Source organism: Drosophila gunungcola, unplaced genomic scaffold, assembly GCF_025200985.1.
Source record: "Drosophila gunungcola strain Sukarami unplaced genomic scaffold, Dgunungcola_SK_2 000060F, whole genome shotgun sequence".
Taxonomy (NCBI): Eukaryota; Metazoa; Arthropoda; class Insecta; order Diptera; family Drosophilidae; genus Drosophila; species Drosophila gunungcola.
The window spans coordinates 549386-571801 of NW_026453223.1; the positions used below are offsets into that span (position 1 = coordinate 549386).

At 31.7% G+C, this 22416-nt stretch overlaps 1 protein-coding gene across 13 annotated transcripts in view; it reads left to right on the forward strand.

Annotated features, from left to right (window-relative positions):
* The first annotated feature begins 1329 nt into the window (after positions 1–1329).
* Positions 1330–22416, forward strand: part of LOC128264238 (neuronal acetylcholine receptor subunit alpha-7) — a 28624-nt gene continuing 7537 nt past the window's right edge. Inside the window, exons 1-11 of one of the 13 annotated variants that reach the window (XM_052999633.1) lie at positions 1348–2141; positions 2199–2344; positions 7740–8303; positions 8833–8972; positions 9123–9167; positions 9235–9344; positions 9472–9652; positions 11737–11812; positions 11996–12190; positions 13779–13865; positions 21950–22059. In XM_052999633.1, coding sequence (XP_052855593.1) covers positions 8168–8303; positions 8833–8972; positions 9123–9167; positions 9235–9344; positions 9472–9652; positions 11737–11812; positions 11996–12190; positions 13779–13865; positions 21950–22059 — 1080 coding nt within the window. In that variant the 5' untranslated portion in view covers positions 1348–2141; positions 2199–2344; positions 7740–8167. Of the gene's footprint in view, positions 2345–7739; positions 8304–8832; positions 8973–9122; positions 9168–9234; positions 9345–9471; positions 9653–11736; positions 11813–11995; positions 12191–13778; positions 13866–21949; positions 22060–22416 lie in introns of all 13 variants that reach the window. The other 12 variants (XM_052999634.1, XM_052999635.1, XM_052999638.1 and 9 more) reach the window with 12 other exon arrangements.

Below are 22416 nucleotides of genomic sequence, written 5' to 3' on the forward strand. Positions count from 1 at the left end.
AGTACCGCTTATGTCAAATAAAGTTAACTTTTTCCATTTCCAAAATAAAGCTATTACAAGTCAAAAATCACAATGTGTAAAAGCTAAAAGCTAAAGCTAAAGAGGATATGTTTGGGACAACTGATTTAATATCCTATAAAAAGCTTTCGTTATAGAAAAATCAGACTGAGAATCAGGACAAATTGTATTTTATAGCATATAAGCTAGCAATAAAAAGTGGTGAATAACTAGAAGTACGAAATTATGGTACCTTTGTAAGCAACTTTCATTTCGTTGTGAATTCCTGCGCGCAATAAAATATAACAGCTTTCAGGGGAAAATATTCTTTGTGGAACCAGTGTGTGTTAGCATCGCCCATCTCGTTGTGGATTCCAGCGAACAATAAAAAGCGAGTATAACAGCTTTCAGGGGTTATTCTTTGTGCACACACAGAGAAAAATAATTTTTTATTAAATTATACTACATTTTCTTATAATTTAGCTGCAGTATTAGTTTAACTTATAAATCAATTTAAAGTTCCTAATATAAGCAGAAAGTTTAAAAAATGTTATTATTTTAGCTATTTTAGTTTTACTTAATCATATTTCTACATTGCAAGTCAGCTGTTTTGTATTATTATTCCGAGGCGAATTTATTAATTTCTTATATATTATAAAAATATGTAAGTATTTTAATGAGAAGTGTATATAACGACTATATATTTGCAGTGGGAATACAAAAAGTAATAGAAAAAGGAACTTACTTCCTTGTTGTTAAACATAAACATACGCATATAACCAAATATAGATACTTTTTTACGATTTCAAAAACACCTTTTTAAGTTTATAAAAATAGGATGACTTTAACAAATCGGCATAACTGTGCATGATATTTGTTTTTTTTGGTTTCTATAAAAATACATGATTTTAGTTTTATTATTTTTTTTTTGTGTGTACCGTACCCTTGAAGCACTGGCAGACGACGACACGTAAACGATGTTAAGTCATTTTGCTCTGGAGCTTTAACTGGTCTGTTGCATTTGGCGAACGGGGGGCCTTAACTAAAGCAACTATCTAATTAATTTTGTATTAATTAATAAACATCTTTTAGTTTTGTTCCTGCTATGCCTTAAAGAGAAACTCTAGGACAAGAGATTTCTCCTGTGTAGCAGTACCATTCATATCATATCATTCCTATTAGCAGTAAGATAACAAAACAAACGCTTTCGAAGGACCACGTGGTGGTCCACTGCACTATCAACATTTGTTGTCCCTCCTTATTTGTTTACTTTTGTCTAACATTCCGGCGAGGCGTGCGCCGTGTGCCGTGCTGCTCGTGCTGCTCGGCATTCGATGTCGGTTAGGGGCTAACAGAGTGGCGATGTTAGCGCTCGTTAAAGGTCACAGGACCGTCACAGGAGCTGCACAGGAGCTGCACAGGAGCTGCACAGGATCTGCTCAGGACCTGCTCTGCTCTGCTCTGCTCTGCTCAGCTCAGCAGGAGCTGCTGGCTGGCCTGTGTGGCCTGTTTGGCCTGCCCAGAATGCCCAGCCTGCCGGCACGATGTCGGGCCACGTGTCGCTTCGGAGTCGACAGCCACAGTCAGTTGCAGTTGGAAAGTCGAGCACGTTTCGTGTGGTGCTGTTGTGGTAGTTGGTTGGATATTATTTCTGCGGTATCGCATCGCATCGCAAAGCATCGCATCGTATCGGTCGGCCTTTGCCTTTGCCTTTGCCTTCGCCATTGCCGTCGCCTTGTGCCATTGCCTCTGCTATTTTGCTATCACAGCCATTCACAGTCGAGTGCGTGGTCGTGGACGAATCGGTCGAAGTCAGAGCAGCACTTGGTGCCGAAAAAATAAAACAAGGAAACAAATATTACATAGCTAGCACGAACAACAGAGAAAATATATAGAATAAGAAAACGAGAAAACGTGCGAGATTAATATTGAATGTGAAATCAGTGGGAAAAATCTGCAAGCGCGCCGTAAACGGTTTACATGATATATATCAGCCAAGCGGATCAACTTTTTTTTAAAGGTGTAACATGGAGTTGTTTTTTTTTTTGATTCGTTTTTTGTGCCTACCAGCGCCATGAAACCGTGGCTCGCAAAGTTCCTTGAGCAAGTGGTCAGTCATAAGAGTATAACCACCAATATTCATGGTACGATTATCCACATTCGTTTGCCTTCATTTTTAGTAAACTAATCAATCGCCGTAGTGTTTTGAAGCAAACTTTTTTGGCCAACTTATTGCAAATGCATTGCCAAGTTAAATTGGGCAAGTGCGATGAAACAACAATCAACAAAAAATGCAATTTAAATGGAGCTATACAAAATTCTCAAATCTATGCAAATATGATGACTGGTGAGTATTGACAATAAAATGTGCTTGTTTTTAAAGGGCAACGTTTAAAATGTATATCTTTCGTATCGTTGAAGTTATTTCCTTTTTAAATAAAGGAAGTTAGCATATCAATTTGAGAAATTGTTGCGTTCCCTTAAACGAGATTTTAATGACTTGACAATTGCCCATAAATTGATAAAATACGGCAACATAGCCTTAACGTTTCCGTTCTGTAAATTAAAGGTCATATTATTGTATTATTAAAATTCCTTTTTTTGCGTTTTTATTCTGAAGTATCCTGTTGCTTATAAAAAAACAACTTTTAAGTTATTTCATGTCAAGTAAATTGAAAGTCTGATGGCAAATTATCTACAAAAATTACTAAAATGGACCCTTGATTATACAATATTTAAAAATTAATAAATTAAAGTTACAGACGAAAGCCCCAATTACATCTATGTTACTATATATGAAACTGTATAAATGGAAAAGTTTCAACATTGTACATATCTAGGTTGATAAACAATACAGACTTATTGGACCCAAGCACATTTCTCTTTAAATTAAAATGTGTGTGCCACAGTTAATGGAGTCGGAAAAGTTTCATTCTTCTACCTGTTACATACTTTTGCTCAAAAAGCACCCTTTTCCTCTTTGGGCTACTATTATACAAATACAACATAGGAACGTAGCTTAAATGTATTTCTTGGCTGCCATTCATATGCAAAGAACAAAAACAAACAAAAAAGTCAGCTACGCGGAACGCAAACTGCAAATTTGGTCCATCTGAACAATGCTGAAATAGAAAATAAGAGCAACGCGAAAGGAAGTTGAGTCAAGATTGCTTGTCTAAAAATAAATACATTAAAAACTATCATTTTAAATGCAGCTAAGGGATGAATCCTTCGTTTATAAAATAATTTAAAAAATTTCAAATTACAAACTTGCTGGCTGGCAATAAGCAAAGAAATAAAAAAAAGGATATTCATAAAAGGGTCAACATAAAGTGTGCCACATGTTAAATTTCGAATATCTTTCAAAATGCAGGAGTGTGGGGGTGTGTATATCAAATATTTAAAACAAAAACTTTTAAGAAAGTAAACATTTAAAAATACATTTGGAAATAAACAAAAGCCAATTTACCTTATTATTGTTAATTTGTTGGTGGAAAAGTTCCGAATCGACAAATTATTAAATCATAATTATAAATATTTTAATTGCATAATCTGGGTTGTCACAGACATGTTTTCTAAAAGATTTAAGGCATCGTAACAAACTTATTTACTTTTGATTTTAATTATATTCCTGTATGGAAATTTATGAACTTTGGAACTTTGGAACTTTGGTATTATCAAATTTTAAGCTGCAGCAATAAATATTTTACCCACGCGATATTTCGTACTTTAATGTGCAAAGTGAGACAATTACAAATAAGAAGTCAAAGGTAAGTGATAAAAGAAACGTGCTTTAGTTTTTATTATTTGTATTTAATTAGTTTTCCTACAAATGCGTATTAATGCTGCTGGCTGCTGCTGCTTTATTTTGGCTAATTATTGCATGGCTGAGTGGATTTAGGGAAGTTAAACGGCACTTAGCGCAGAAAATCATATTAAAAGCCATTTCTGCTTTTGGCATCAGAATTAATTAAGTTCCTTTTAAGTAAATCCCTTTTGGTGAACTTATGTATATGTGGACAAACCATCAAAGGACCAGTGGCAGTTTAGAAAATTTAAGAAATTTGTTGTTGAATGTGAAATTCTAGTAAATAATTAGGTCAACAAAGGGATTAAGGTCAAAAGTCAATTTTGTTTCTAAGATATATTAAATGTTTTTATCGTGTTTTTGCCTTAGGGTTTGTTAAAAGAAACAATAGAAGAAGCAAACTTTCCCAAGCCAAGTTTATATGAATATGCTGATTAAAGGGCTATACTAGTAAAACCCATGATTAACTGACAATTTTTTGAAATTTTTTGCACACAACAGGGTAAGCTTTCAACTTTATTTAATATATTTGTTTTATAAAAATATTGAGAAATAAACAAAAAAAAATTGTCCAACTGCTCACATGATTCAAAAAGATTATAAAAGCTAAGTATATTTCCCTACAATGACCAACAATCTTTAAAAAATATTAAATATCTATAAAACGGCGTCGCTTTCAAAAAAGGGATTTTTATGGGGTGAAAAAATGACTATTTAAGTTCTGCCAAATGGACAATTTTCAACCAATCAGGAATCAAGGTAATTGAGTCTTAATTTCAAACCGATCGGATATTTGTAGGCGAGTTATTATGTCAGCAGTTTTTAATAATGTAGTTTCGAGATAAATGCGGTTAAAGTTTAAAATTGTAAACTATCAAATAGGCAAGAAAAAATGATTAAAAAAAACAAGTTACACTGGTAAGGCTCCTAAAGTATACATAATTTATAGAACCAAAATTGACTTTATTAAAACCTTTTGACTAAAATTATGTTGCTTTCTGCAAAGGCATACAAATATATATTCTTATTATTAAATACAAATTTTGATTTTTCTTTGGAAAATTGGTTTTCTGAGGAAACCATTTGTCATAAGAAATTATAATGTATTTATTCCCTACATTTTACTAAGCTTTTTTTGGTAGATCTACTTTTGCTCATTATTAATTGAAGCCTTTCCATTTTTTCAATGGTTTCAAGTTAAATCCAATCGAAAGTAACATTTATTTTTACTTTTTTTTAAACAAAAAAAAATTTTTTAAGACAACATTAAATTAAAATCCTTTCCTACTTTCCTTTTAAAATGCATTTTATAAGAAATATTTGCACAATGCCTACTTTTGCCAAGTATTGTCGTAAAAATGTTAAATGATAAAATTTGTGCAGTCGAACTAAGGATATTTGTATTGTATTAAATCTTTATTTGCTGTTGTCAATAAGAGTATCTTTATTCATATATAATAACTTGTTATCTCAATCTATGAAAGTTCCAGTGTCAAACATTTACTTGCTCTGCAAAAACTTAAATAGCCTTTTTGTCAAAAAATATACTATTTTTTCATTACAGTTTAAGTAAATTAAAAAAACCAAATTGAATATTATACAAGTAGGATATTGGAATGAAATAGGAATATAAGAACGAAGAAGACTAATCTTCGCATGGTTAAAACGCAATACAAACTGAATATAAACTTTTGAATTGGTTTGGATAATTTCAAATTCCACTTAATTGTTAGACATAGATTTTTACTTCATGTCGGTTATAAATTTCTTTATCATTAATAAACTTATAAATGGGGTTTGCTATTCAGTATTAGACAATTTCATTACTTGGATGTGGGTTAATCAAAAACTAAACGAAAACTTAAGGTAACTTCGGCAATCCGAGGTTTATAAACCTGCTATGAGGAAGAAGCCGGCAAGGACACTGTATTTTGATCTGCGACAAGAAATATTTTATATTTTTGCACCAAAGACTTTATTCTTATCAATTAAAATTTAAAATAAAATATCTCTCTTTATTTTCATGCAGTTTTATAGCTGCTCGTATTATTAAACCGCCCAATTTATGCTTGATTAGAATATAGCTCTCATAGCAAAACATAAAAACATATATTTTAAATCCTTTTCACTTTTCGCCCGACTTATAAGAATCGAATCGGTTTAAATTTGGTAGAAATTTAATTAATTCAAATCAAATTTGCAAGAAAGCCGTAGACGGACAATTTCTTCATTTTCCCCATCTGTATAAAGACTCATCTTCTGAGGTCCTAATATAATTTGTATTATCCCACATTAGTTATTTAAAGTCACCTGTTCATAGTCAACTGTAAATAACTTATGTCTAAATTTTTTCAGAACGGAACGTTTAACTACATTTTGCGGCAAATAAAAGTATTAGAAGAAAATGTGCGCTCCCTTGAAAGTAAGTAAACAATATTTTATAAAAATAAATTATTTTGTCATTTATATTTTCTAAAAATTTGTTATAAAGGAAAATTTTCAGAATTCTAGCATGCTGTAGAATCAGAAAAAAATATTATCGGAATAAATGCTAATTAGTTTATTATTTTTATTATTTGTTTGTATTTTGCTCTAGTTTTAAATGAATTTTTAAGGTTTGAGTCCATTTTTGATCCACTTTGAAAGATCAGTTTTGTGAAATACGAGTATATGCAAAATGTCTTATTAAATTTCTGGCAAAATCTCATTAACAAAATTTAGCTTAAACCATATGCAAATTAAAATCAAGTTTAATATGATTTTTATTTTGCTTATGTTTGTTTCGCTAAAATATAAGCTATATAAAACCAAAAATCCAGTTAAGAACTCAGATCTTGATGTAACATTTTCCAAATTGTTTTGTAGGATAGCGTCAGAATTCGATTTTCATAAAAATTATAGCAAATGTTGAGCAAATATAAATTGCTTAGGCAGGACTCACAATTATTCTGAATGCCAAGCAAGTCAGAGAAAAAATTTTATCGGGTGAGTATAGCCTATCCATATGCATTCGTTTCCTGCACTAATTAGCATAGTTTTTTTTTTTTTTTATTTTATTAGCGCCAACTGGGATTTTTATGCTGATCAAAAGGATCCTTAAATGTTGTAAAAGTGTGCAAGCTAAGGCGTGTGGAAGCATTGTAAGAGCTCAGGATTCGGGCACTTTATTGGCGGCCCCTGCGGCTAATAAAAAAAAGGGATAACAAGTGACTTAAATGCCTGCGGTCCTTGCAAGTCGGAGGAGATTTGTCGTCGGGTGAGATAAGTATAAACATAAACAGCCAATATTTATTACCATTTTTATTTTCAGGTGTTGCAGCAGGCCATTAAGGAACGCGACTATAACAAAAGGCCAACAGATGGCTATTATTGTCGTGATCCTTCAGTTAAGTCAGCTCTTTTGAGGGAGTGCGTTTGATCTCGGTATTCCTAAGCTACAGATAAATGAAAATTAAATCCGAGGAAACCGGAATGTATAAATAAAACCAATGTATTGAGTTTAAATAAATGTAACATCTTAAAAATTTATTATATATGGATACTGTCTTTGTAAACTGTTTGCAATTTCATCTTTAAAGCCAAACTCGCTTTCGAATGATTTAGATATACTGTACTGAGTCAAAATATAAGGCTCAATGGGGAGTCAATCATAAGCCAACAGTTAAACTTATATTACCATATTTGCATATGAAAAATTAGCAAACATCAAAAAGCAACTCTATTTAAGTTAGTTTATCTTAATCTTCAATGATGGGTTTTTTTTGATGAGTAGGTATATTTAACTGTTACCAACAGCCAATATGTAAAATGGTTGAATATATATTTCTATATCGGATATATATTATATAATATAAATATCTATCAATTGAAATGATATAATCCGATATTCTAATCTTAATTGCGTCTAATAATATATTAATATGTTTTTTTACAGCCTGTCAAAAATGTATCGCTGTATAAATATATTCCGAAATTGTTGGGAATAAGTAGGGATTGTACAATCAAAGCTGAGAAAGTATATTGGACGGAAACTTATTCAGAGGCGAAACAATATGAGTAATAAATCAAAATCAGAAAGCTAACGAAAAGCATTAGATTAGAAGAAAGTCAATGCCGCCAAAAAGTTGGTCGACTACACACGAACAAGTGCTCTGAACAGTGGCTCGAAATTCAATAACCGGCTGCCTGGGGAGTTCTACACATCGACGGAAGCAACTAACCGAACCGGACCCCAAACAATATGCGAAACTATGGAAGTGAAGTGAACGGAGGCTGAGTCTTACGGGATACCTTCTGCGCCCATTCATCTGTCAACGGTCTGGCGCTGTTCCTGATTGTCGGATTCCAAGGGTTAAGTAAGATATGAGGAAGCAATCACCGAGTCGGCTGGACAATCTACTCTGCCCTAGTCAGGAAACAAACATGAGCTTGCCGGAAGCGCCTGCTAACGGTGGTAAAATGCTGGTCTATGGCCTGGGACTTCTAATTATGATACCAGGTTGGTCTCTATGCTAATCATCACTTCCAAAAAAATAACAACAAAAATAACAACTAATTAAAATTGTTTCCTGAAATTATTTGTCACATTTTTTTTTTGTAGAATTTCAAAACTATAGATAGTTTGAATATCGTTAAAATCATAGAAACTTATCGATAGTTGCGAAATAAAATATATAATATATGTATATATATATAATGCAATTTTCATTTTCCGCTCTGTTTTGGAAATATTTGTTATAGAAAATACTTCTGTTAGTTTAGTTTTAGTTTGTAAAAGCACAAAATCAATAACAAGCTTAAATCTTGAGCTTAAATCTTAAATATCGTTAAGACCATCTATGGTTTTGCAGTTCTATTTTCTTAATCTTTCTTGAAACTGCAATCAAAGATAAGATTAAAATAGCCTTTAAAATATTTGCAAGTCCAACGCACCCGTTTTAAATTCTCTTCGAATTAGATGTGAAAATAACATAAAATTTATTTATTGCTTTTATTTTTTATTTCTTTCCCTCTTTTTAAAAAAAAAGCTTGTACGGCTGGTCCTCATGAGAAGCGGTTGCTGCACGCCCTTCTGGACAACTACAACAGCCTGGAACGTCCGGTGGTCAATGAATCCGATCCATTACAACTGAGCTTCGGACTAACACTCATGCAGATTATAGATGTGGTAAGTTGGGATTTCTGTATACAATATAATCTTATATAATTTGATAAGTAATGAGTAATAAGAAGTGTTTGTTTTCATACTTGTACAATTATCATGTTTAACAAAACTTCGTCATTGATTTGTGTTTATTGTTTTGTTTTGTTTATTCAGGATGAAAAGAACCAACTGCTGATAACAAATATTTGGCTCAAATTGGTGAGTTATTGCCAAGTTACGCATTACCTCAAGAGTATTTATTATTTCTACTTTTTATTTCATTTAGGAATGGAATGATATGAATCTTCGTTGGAATTCCAGTGAATTTGGCGGTGTACGAGATCTGAGGATTCCACCACATCGCCTATGGAAACCGGATGTTCTTATGTACAACAGGTAAGACAAATTATTATTAATTACTGTTTTGTTTGGTCGTTACCATCCATTGTTATTTATTATTCATAATTAATTAGTCATTGTCGCAGGATACTCCAGTATAGCCATCTTAATCGCCTTTTTTCAGTGCGGATGAGGGCTTTGATGGAACGTATGCCACAAACGTAGTGGTGCGCAACAATGGAAGCTGCCTATACGTACCCCCGGGTATATTCAAATCTACATGTAAGATCGATATTACGTGGTTTCCATTTGACGATCAAAGATGTGAGATGAAGTTTGGTTCGTGGACCTACGATGGTTTTCAGGTGACTATAGCAATACAAAAAATCTATAGAATTTTTTAGGTGTTTTTGGATCTTGGTAAGGTACACGGTCTGCGAAAATATGTATATACTTAGGTAAGGTAAAAAATGCACAACTTTTCAAGGTTCTGGGTAAGGTAAACGGTTCGAAAAAAAATACGCACATTTATTTATTAATTAATTTTTTTTTAAATGAATAATAGGTTTTTTTCGTAGTTAAATTGTAATTGAGGTACTTTCTATAGGCTTTGGCAATGAACTCTGGTTATAGAAACATGTAAAAAGAATAATATCTTGCAAATGCGATAGAATTAACTTACAGTTTAATTATGCTTTTGTTAATTAGCATATTTGCAAAAATAATTAAAATTTCAATTTAGTGGCATCAAGCTTACTTTAAACAAGAAAGAAAGCAAACTTCGGCAAGCCGAAGTTCATATACCCTTTCAGCTATTGCAAGAATTAAACATTTTTGAAAACATTAAAATTATGATTTACTTTCGTATATGTTTAAAAACATTGAAGCTATGATGATTTGCAGCTCAATTATTTGATAGTTATTTTATATATTTTTATTATTTCTAAGGGAGCTATATGATATAGACGTCCGATTTTGATAAAATTTAAACCATAATTCTGAAATATTTAACCATTGCTATATGTCGAAGAACTAAACAAAAAATTAAAAAACAGAAAAGTTATAATTTTTTTCATTTATTTTTCCGATTGTTCCTATGAGAGCTATATGATATAGTCGTCCGACTTTGATGAAATTTAAACCGTAAATCGGAAATATTTAACCATTACTAAATGTCGAAGAACTAAACAAAAAAATAAAAAACAGAAAAGTTATAATTTTTCATTTATTTTTCCGATTGTTCCTATGGGAGCTATATTATATAGTCGTCCGACTTTGATGAAATTTAAACTGTAAATCGGAAATATGTAACTATTACTAAATGTCGAAGAACTAAACAAAAAATTGAAAAACAGCAAAGTTATAATTTTTTTCATTTATTTTTCCGATTGTTCCTATGGGAGCTATATGCTATAGTCGTCCGATTTTGATGAAATTTAAACCGTAAATCGGAAATATTTAACCATTACTAAATGTCGAAGAACTAAACAAAAAATTGAAAAACAGCAAAGTTATAATTTTTTTCATTTATTTTTCCGATTGTTCCTATGGGAGCTATATGCTATAGTCGTCCGATTTTGATGAAATTTAAACCGTAAATCGGAAATATTTAACCATTACTAAATGTCGAAGAACTAAACAAAAAATTAAAAAACAGCAAAGTTATAATTTTTTTTCATTTATTTTTCCGATTGTTCCTATGGGAGCTATATGCTATAGTCGTCCGATCCGGCTCGTTCCGACTTATATACTACCTGCAATAGAAAGACAACTTTTGGGAAAGTTTCATGCAGATAGCTTTAAAACTGAGAGACTAGTTTGCATATAAACGGACGGACAGACGGACAGACGGACAGACGGACGGACAGACGGACAGACGAACATGGCTAGATCGACTCGCCTAGTGTTGCTGATCAAGAATATATATACTTTATAGGGTCGGAGATGTCTCCTTCACTGCGTTGCAAACTTCTGACTGAAATTATAATACCCTCTGCAAGGGTATAAAACAAAATTTATCAGTACCTTAGTACCTAACATTGCTGGTTCTTAAGATTAATAAAAATCTTTACCTACACTCAGAAAACGAAATTTTCTTAATTTTAGGACAAAATTGCCTTAAAATTAGGAATAGTTGCCATACAAAAGTTAGGAAAACATGACCTAAAACGTTTAGGTAATAACGTTTAAGGCAATAATTTACTTGGGGGTCGTTTTAGGTAATGTCTTCCTAAATTTTGTTTGAAAGGCTCAAATTTAAGGCAATTTTCCTTAAAACTAAGGAATTTAGTGTTCTTAGTGTAGGTAAGGTGAAAGGGGCCTTATATTTAATTATAGGCAAGGTACCGACAACACTGTTTATTGCTTCACTATTACTTTGTATGATAGAACTTTACCCTAATCACGAATACTTATTTATTTGGAATTGTTGCATGTTTGTGTTTGACAGTTGGACCTGCAATTACAAGACGAAGCTGGAGGAGATATTTCCAGCTTTATAACAAATGGTGAATGGGACCTGTTAGGTAAGTTGAGTCTTTTGCAAGCGAAGCCCAACTCTGTTCAAAGTCATTGATTAAATTCATTTAAGCCTCAATGCTATTTAAATATAATTTATTAATTTCAAATAAAATATTTTCTTGTCTACTCCATCCACCAATCATGTGTCAATCACCCCATTTACTTAACTATACAAACCCAACAAACAGGTGTGCCCGGTAAACGAAATGAAATCTACTATAATTGCTGCCCAGAACCTTATATTGACATAACATTCGCCATTTTGATAAGACGCAAGACATTGTACTATTTTTTCAATCTGATCGTGCCGTGCGTACTGATTGCCTCAATGGCACTGCTAGGGTTTACACTACCACCAGATTCTGGTGAAAAGCTTTCGCTTGGTAAGTGTCGTCCAGTTGTTCTGGCCTGATTTGATCTCCCTCTGCCCTTCTATCTCTATCTCTGTGTTCACGAATTGAATTTATACTAAGCAAAACTAAACTAAAACAAAACAAAATAAAACAAAACAAACGTATACCGGTTCGAGTTTAGAACGAAGAACGAAATGAACTTTATTACCTAGTAGTCAACAGATTATGCATATTAAAAGTGCTACCTTCTTTACTTCTTGTTTGCTTTTGTTCTTAGACATGCTAATGCATCTGGAGTATCTATTGGAATTTAATGTAGAAAACTTTTGCATGCTCTGCAACTCATTCTAGCCACAAAACTGCTCAAAAGATTTCTTCCTAATGTTCCTATCTTAGAATATTTCACCATGCTAATACAGCAAAAACTGTGGGCTGTGTGAAAATTATTTGATATCAATGGAAGCGTTCGATTTTGCATTTATATTTGTTGTATCCAGTGTCCGTATACTTAGCAGTTCGTGAAAATCTGTGTAACAATAAGTAAGGAAACGATTCCGTTATTATTGATGCCGTGGTAAATGTTGATTTCTACTGCTTAAGAATTCGCTTTCATAATTTTGTTGTGTGTCCTGTTGTGTGTGTCAATATGTTTCGAGTAAATGTACACTGCAATTTTTTAAACTCATGCCAGGAATTTTTTTTACTTGTTTTATTTACATTTAACGTGTTAATAAGATTTTTTATTAAATGTTTCTTTACGAGCCTTGAATAAAAAAAATTAATCATTTGGGAATAAATGCTTACAAACATAACAAATTTTAAAGCTAGTATCTGGTCTCTCAGTTTTGAAATTTATTTTCTGGTTAGAAGTTATTAAAAGGGTAGAATACATGTTGGAAATGACTAAAAATGTGCGATGCTTTAACTGTTTTCAAACCGTATTTATAAGGTTCGTGAGTCAGAATTGAACTGAAATAGTTTTTTATTGCACATTTCCAAATTGGTGTTTTTGAATTAGCTTTAAATTAATAGTTCATATAAATTAGTGTTCAAATTTTGTAAAATCAAAATTGAATGCCTTGAAATGCGAATCGTTTCCATCTTCCTGATGCACACATTTGCACGAATATTATACATGACATGTACTGAGTATCAAAATGATCTTGAAACCCGATGTGCGAGCTTAAGCTAGTAAAACTTTTATTGCTAAAGAGGGGCTGAGGTTCAGTGCAGAAAATACGGTAGTAGTTTTTTATTGACGGCAACGAGAAAATGCTGAATGGAAGCGAAAGTCCTGGCCAAAACATTGGACATGCAAGGCAGCTTGGTCGCAAATGCCGGATCGTCAGGAGCGGAATCCGCAGGATCACTGGTTCTTACAATAATATTTTGTTAAAGTAATCGTAATAGTGCACGTATTTAATGTGTAAATATCATGGGAGAGTCCTTATATGAAAATGACTAACAACATTCAATTTAATCTTAATTCCATGCCGCTTCTGTTCGTTCGTCCTGAAAAACCGATAACCGAAAACCGAAAAATCGACTGCTCTTCCTCTGTGTGACTTCCGAAATAAATCATTGAGCGGCGCTTTATCCTTGTGTTGCCCACTTTCAGGAGTTACAATTTTATTATCGCTTACAGTCTTCCTGAACATGGTGGCGGAAACAATGCCGGCGACCTCTGATGCAGTGCCCCTGCTCGGTAAGTACATCGTGGCCAGAACTAATGCCAATCCACCAACCAACCAATCTACGTCTGACTAAGTTTCTAAACTAACGCACTCTCAACTCATTCAGCAATCATCCAAGATTCTTCTTTCCGCACAGCTTTGGCGTCTCAACGTTCAAATAAAAAACATCACTAATTTTATCTTTTGCCCTTCTTTGTAAGAAATTATATCTTTGTGAATTGGGGCACACATAAAGGGCTAAAATTTAGCTTCCCAAAATAAAGAAACCACAATCATCGGTATCCCTTTAAAAAAAAAAATAACCTTACCAAGCACAAGCATAAATACATACAACCATAAAAGTAGAAAATTAATGAAATACAGGCATGTTATTTTTTGTTATATATTAAAGTGGCATGTTGGCATGGTACGCACTGTTAATACAACAAATTCAAATAAATAAATAATTATTTTTTTTATATAAAACACATGTTTTATTTATGTTGATATACACATGTTTTCTTGCTTTTGCAATTTATTTAATGTGTTATCTACTTAATATGAAATCCAGTCAGATTCATTTCATTTTAAACAAAGGTATAGTCATGTACCCGGTACTCAAAAGTTGAAATAGGAGCAAATATATACAGTGACGGCAGAGAAAGTAGCTTGATCATTTAAAAAGAATTTATTTTATCCAAAAAAAATATTTGCATCATATACGTGTGTATGTAAGTGATTTTATAATGATGGTGATGATAATATTTCATAAGGTCAGAAATGATTCCTTCATACCACTCTTCCTACTATAACTTTTTGATAAAATAAAGTTTTCCTTGACAGTTGTCTTAATTAGTCTTAGTATTTTGAATATTTTTGGCTCCGTCGAAATACGACAATAGTTAATAAAAGCTAAAATCATGTTTCAACTGACATAAACTGATCAAAAACAAATATTAGTTTAATTAAAACTTCTTCCCAACCCAAAGCCATTCACTGCTGGTCCAAATTTTCGGCTTTTATAATTTTATTTTTAAACCTTACAATTATTTTATAATTTATTTTCTTAAAAAAAAATATATGGAAAATTTAAGCAATTAATCAAAAAGAAAATAATAGAAAAAAAAGTATTAATGCTTTAGATGATGTTCATTTAAGCTATTTCCCCAAACACCCCACTGTGCACTGTAATATAACCGAGTACTACACGCAAATAAAGTCACAATCAAGAACAATTTTATGTTGCTTATTTTATTAAAATGTTTTTCAAATAAAATGAACACAAAAAGTTCAACAAAGTTTCATGTTTTTAGTATAACAATATAAAATACGGACCCATGTAGACAAGGATTGTTGGTCTATTTTGTTTCTTCAATCGAGTATGGGGTAATTCTTTCCAGTCATAAAAACTAATACACGTATTTAACTATTTTAATTTCCTCTGCATGTCACTCAACAAGTAACATCTTACTCTTGCACATTTTGATACCTTTTACCACATATTTTCATTATACATGTATCTTTACTATGCAAGGTCCAAGCAATCAAAGTAAAACAAGCCAAAAACAATTACTCAAAAACACAACTTTCTGAATTAATATAATAGTTTATGAAAATTTAAATATTTGTTGTATGCAGCCGAAGTAGAAATATTTTGTTATAAAACTTAAAAAAAAAAAAAAAGAAAATTGGCAGGGAGTTTTTTTTTTTTAAGTGCGATCTTTGAGATCAAGCACAAGATCTTTGGTTTTGTGTATTTATAACTTTCAGTATTGTATTGTAATATTTTCAAGTATTTTTTCTTAACCATAAATACAACATACATTGATGATTTTCATTTGTGTGAACTCATTTGGGACATTTCAAGTCCGACAAATTCGGATTATGATGTGTTTATTTATTGTCTACGTTTTTGTTTAAGACTTTCAATTATTTGCTTTTTGTTTAAGCCAGTGAGATTTCCCCAAGGACCACTACCACATAATGTATGCGAAAAAATGTTCTTGTTGGCATGAAGGAACACAAATGCCCGCCTGACTTTTCCATACGTCAAGCATCGACAGAGGGTAATTGGTTTTCACAAAACGAAACCGATTGAACCCTTTCTTACCACGCAATATACACACCTCAAAACATAATCACTCACACGTATATAAACTAACACGAATATGACCACACAGTTGTAAATTGATACCTATATATTTCTTTTCTATCCATCTGCGTCACAAAGTGCAATATTAAACTTAGAGATAAAATAACTGAAATAGGAAGGGACTTAAGGGAAGCCAGAAAACGGAGCTAGTCTGGAATTTACAACGTTAAAGGTGGCAGAATTTCCACATACATTAACTCAAGTGAATCTGTTTGAATTATATATTTGTTTATTTTCCTTCTTTGCCCAACTTTTCCGATACTTTTTAGTAAAGTATTTCTTTTAAAATCTCTTTTATCTATAACAGCGGGTTTGTAACTAGAAAATTTGTGATTAATCTTGATCAGGCTTAAATCTAAGAATCTTTATTTAGCTCGAATAAAAGAATTCCGAATTTGTTCTATTTAAATGGGATAAAAATTTAGAATAAACTGGTTCTCGATTTAAATCTCTCTAATTTACGAGTAAAAGGTCAACATAATAATATTTGTAAGTTTTAAAATTTATAAATAGATATATAGAATATATTATCTTCGGCCTGTCGAAGCCAGCTTTCTTTAATGGGTTTTATTTTTTTTTTTCAAGGTCGCAAACATATACAATATGAAAATATTGTTTTAAAAACCAAAAAATCGAATTCAAAACGAATTAAAGCAAAAACCTCAGCTTGCTATTTAAAATTGACGATGCAAAAGAAATTCTACTCGATTTTTTCTAAATTAATTGATCTGTATCTGAGCTTTTACAAAATTCATTACTATTTTTGCAAGAGGGGAAATTCCTTTTGTAATCGTGAAAAACATTAGTATTAGTATTAGTAATACCCTCTGCAAGGGTATAAATATAAAAGTGGTATGACTATAATCAAATTCTGTCAAATATACTTCGTAGCATAAAAAATGCCAAAAAAAGAAAAAAAACTTCATACGGCAGCAGAAATACCAGTACATTTTTTAACCGAGATTTAGTTTCCGAAAGCATTGGTAATATGTAAGCGAATCGAATCTTTACATCTTTACATCCTAACATCATTTTGGGTTATACAAAATGTGAAACGCCCCATAAATGTTTCTGAATTTAATTTTTTCTAAAAACGTTATGCGTACTCAAAATTTCGAAACTTAAGATCACAGGTCATTTAAAAATTTCCCAATATGTTCTTGTTATTTTCCTATAAGAAGGTATACAAATTATTATTGGTTTTAAATCGGAATGCATTTAAAACTTAACTACTCAAGACTAGTACTTAAGTTAGTCGGTAAACATTCGTCTGCCGTGATAACTCGATTATTTTTATTAAATTACATTGTTTTTAGTTTGTTTTTCAATCTTGATTTTATATTTCAATATAACAAGCTTCTAAAATGAACTTAGCATAGTGCACGAATATATATTTATGTATGAAAATTCAACAACAACAACTGTACGCAGGATGTAGTGAAAAGAGATAAAAGAGTTAAGTGCACATAGAGAACATAATATTAATTTTAAAAATTTTACGGCGCTGTTTATTTTTTGTTTAATTTATGGTTCCTTTTCTATTCTTTTAGTTTCCAAATTTCAGTAATGTTTGGCAGAATCTTAAGAAAACAAGGTATGCTAACGACCTATACAAACTCTAAATATTCAATCACGCGTTCCAACTAAAGTCATAAAAAATATTTGTGTTGGTGTTTTTGTGCATACTTTTTAAATGGTGGTATAAATTGAATTTTACTTGGAAGAAGCATGCCCAAGCAACATCTAATTCAATATAAGCATCTTGCCATTTACAAAATTTGTAATGTGCGTGTCGATTATGATCTCGTCCAACATTTACAATGAACATATTACTTAAGTACAATAGATTTTACAAATAACCTAAAAAGCTATTTTCTCATTGTTGAAATGGATTAATTTCATCAGTCATTCCGTTACAATTGTTGCAACTCCGTCATTCAAAGAGAAAGCTCTTCGTTAGTTCGTTATGTGTACATATTTCAAAAAAGCTGGGACAAAAAAAGGTTCGATTCCCACTGCTGCCGAATAACCTTTTTTTCAGTATTGCTGCTAAATACATAGTATTATTGATATTGTACCTAAAAAACTTTTTAGAAAACTTGTGAAATAAAGATGACCGTAAAGCCTTCAATAAAGTTCAAACTACCTATATCATATTGCATAAAAATGCAATTTTAAGATAAATATAAACTAAGAGCTATCACTTTACCGAAAGCGCTTTCTATCTCTAAAATGGCAGCACGAGTACATTCTTTTTAAATCAAATAAGCTCATTTTTACTTATGGTTGTATAGAAGCTACTCCATTACATAAGTTTCCAATTTTAAAACCCTTGCAGATAATGCTAGGATTTTTGACATAAGTTTGGCCATCCAAAAAAATGTCATAAAATTTTAGATAATAGGATAGAAAGGTTAAATATATGAGTTGATTATGGGTTTAAAGTTCATTGGAATGCGAGCAAAATTATGTAACAGGTGGAGGGGGCGTATCCGGCTCTATAAAGCATATGTATTCTTAATCAGCAGTCGTGTCTGTCCGTTTGATCAACTAGATATCGGGAACTAGTTTGTTTTAAAGTTTGGCCATGACGCATGTCAATATATTTCTATTTTACGTTGAATTTTTTTTGTCCGAAATCGTTTTAGGTATTTTAGGCGAGAAATATGTGTCGTAAGAAAATGGTGAGGACCTGATTTCTTAGAGACAGGCGCTCAAATACTTTATTTTAGGTAATATGTAGTCAATACATATTAAGATTATCGCAGATTATTTCTTCCACTGACATTTTTGTGTTGTCTTTTTAATTTTGGTTTACTGTTCTGACTCTTCAGTTTAATTTCGTAGTTGTGTGGTAAAGCAAAAGCACAAATACTTTTACTGTGTTACTTTCCATTGTTTGGGCAACTCATTCTACCAACTAAATTTCTCACACAGTATTACACACCATAGGCTCTAGAAGATTATCCCTCACACATGTATATAAACCAACAACAAAATATCGTATAACTCTCCCAGACAACAAAAGTTTATTAACGAAAATGTTTCTTTAAAGAAATTTAAGTAATTATTTTGTTATGCTATATCCTATTAACTGGTATTGAAATTCTGCCAACCTTTTCCGTAAATCTATATATCTCAAAAAGCATTTCCCTTCGGGAACCATATAAATCATAATGGGCATATAAACATGTGTTATTGACGTACCGTCCATAATCTCGTAAATATAGAGCTGGGAAAACATCGATGTCTGGTACCATCGGTGTTTTCGATTTTTAACTTTAAAAACATCGAGAACGGTTCAATTAAAGTTCGGCATATAAATGATTTCCATTAAACGTTCGTTTACCCACCCAAAGTTTTTCTAAAACAAAAGGGTTGAGTAGCGGATATCCTACAGTCAGGGAAACCCGACTAGTAATTCTAGATTTGTTATAAATTAGGTAGACAAAAAATAAAATAAACTATTTTGTTTCATAGAAGAAATCGCCATAGAGTCTGAAAAAAAATAACTCGTAACCTGATTTGCTGAAATTCCGGAGCCATATTGCTTTTATCTTAGACTTCCTTCTAATTTTTTTAAGCTTGTAGCTTTCTGGTCTCGTAAATCAAATTATTTCCGAAAAACAATCGATGGTTCCAAAACAAAATTGATTGCAAAAATATTTCATTATTTTAATTGATAGTGCCATCCATGGTTTTCCAGCTCTGCTTCTATTTTTTTGTTTTCCTTTTAACCACATATTCCAATTAGAAAAAGTAAAAAAATTAATAAAAAAATTTGTTTTCGGTATTGAACCCCGAATTCTTTAGTTTTAAAAGCCATTTGGTTTTCAACTTCAGGGAAAATTGGATTAAAAATAAAGTTTTGTATTTTCATCCATATGCCAAAATATATTTGTTTTGCTTGTAATTTATAGCAAGTGTTTGCATACTTTAGAAAAATGTATTTTTTAAGTATACTTGAAAGAATATTTGCAATTCATACGCTTAGCAGAACGTGTGTGCCCCAAGAAACATATTAGCCAAAATTGAACGCCAATGTAATTTTTTTTTTGATAGATACATTATAATGAATCCCCATTAAAAATCAAAAAATCAGGCCGCTTCAAAATATAATATGGCAATATTTTGTTGAACAACATATGGCGAGTTAATTGTAGAGTGAAAAAATTAATAAATGTAGAACACCTACAGCATCCGTTTCTAGCAAATCCATTGCCACTTATTTCTTCATCAATGCGCATAATACAAAAAACAAATGACATTTAACATTAACTTTAATCAAAACGCTTTAACTAAGCCAATAATATCATTTAAATAAAACTCATAAAAGCCGTCATCCAAATCTAAACTCCCACATAACCTTACTACAACAACATGAAAAACAAGATCAAGAACAATGAAAACAACGAACCGTATGGAAAATGAACACAGACAGACAAAGTAAATATATTCATAAGTCTAAACTGAAAATCAACTATTAAGAAAATTACCAATTAGATCTCGATTTTTAAAATAACATGATGATTGCGGATAATTGGTTGTACACTTAATGACGAAAAAATGGTTGACATCACTCTCCCCCAGATTGAAGACGATAGCTTAGAAATGAGGCAGCTAAACGAGTAGTTTAGTTCAAATGCCGAAACCGACCTCCAACTATACCTATGTTTAGATACCCAAATATCCAGCCAAATACTGGAGCTGGAGGACGCTTTGAATCGATCTACAATTTTGGGAATGTCAGCCACTGATGAGTTTTGGTTAGTGGATGCCATGAGGGTCAGTGGTGAAGTTTTTAATTAATTTTTTTTATCGAACAATCCTTAGTCAGAAGACACTTTCTTCAATATACTGCGTACGCGCCTAATTTATCATTCAAAAGTATAATGTATAAAGCGCACACTGTAGACGTTTTCTATCGCGAAAGTAGCATTTAAGATATTTACTCATCCTTAAAATGTCACAAAAGTGACTTCTCTTTTTTCCTTGTCTGTATCAATGTGTAAAATGAGGTCTAAAAGTTCGCTAAGATGCCGCGGCAGAACTTAATACATTTTTTTCGTGTTTCGCATTTTATTTTTCCCGCGACACTGAGACTTACAGAGTGGGTAATACACACAACCAGGTGGGAAGGACTTTGTTAATGATTTAATGCTGTATTTTTTTTTTTCAAACAAAATGAGCAATATGCTTTTTGTTTACAGCATATTTAGCCCGCATTCCGTTTCCGTGTACTATTACAATTTGCGGAAAATAAATTGGTACCTGTTCCCGTTTCCGAAAAATTATTAAACAATTTCTAAAAAACAATTCAAATACTTCGTAAACATTTCGAAGAATATGAAATCTGAATTCTTAAGACATTAAATTGTCAGCGTATCTAAAGCGCTAATCTTAAATTAAATGTAACTATAAATAGGTTTTTCATTTAAATGAAATTTACATTTGTTCGTTATTTAAATCGTAGCTTTCGTAAGTAAAATACCTACTTAAAATGAGCCTTAAAAATAAATAATGTTCTTTTAAGTCTTAAAAAGTTATTTAAAAGTTTTCTTATTTTATACGAGCTGCATACTCAAGGAAATGGGATGACCCTATTTTACCTGGCAAATATGCTTTTTTGATCTGAGTCCTAGGCTTTATGGCAAAACTACGTTTTAAGAATTATGCGTCAAAACGTCGCGCTACTCAGTGTAAATAGATTTCAAAGGCAACATTAAAATGTAATACAATAAGCTACAATATATATTTTTCTACAATTTAGTACTTTAAGTTGTATGTAATCAGAAATGGGAACAGGTGGAAAGAAAACAAACAAAAGCACTTTAGCGAACACTAATGCAAACACACCCACACTTATATATATCTTAATGCGTGATCGATTAGGAACTAGTTTAAGAAAATTCTAAACAAACCGAATAATTTTTACAAGTTTGTGTAATTTTTGTGTCCTTCTAGGAACTTATTTCAATTGCATTATGTTTATGGTGGCCTCATCAGTTGTGTCAACCATACTTATCCTCAATTATCATCATAGAAATCCAGATACGCATGAAATGAGTGAATGGGTAATATTTTTATATTCAAATTAACTTTACTACTTTCATACATTGTAAAATAAAACCAAAACAATATAATTTCCCTTCCACATGAATCACAACATACTGATTATGTTTCAAATTGTTGCATTATTCCACTGCTAAACATTTGTATATTTATTGTTTGTTACAAATGTGTTTTGGCTTACCAAAATAAACGAATCATTTTAAACCTATTTAATTGTAAATATCTAGGATACCAATAATAAATACATAAATTTGCATTAACCCATATTTTTCGCTCATCTAGACACCCAAACTCAATTACACCAATTCAATTCACCCAATGACTTGCAAGATATACTCAACCAAAGCATGAGAGACCGA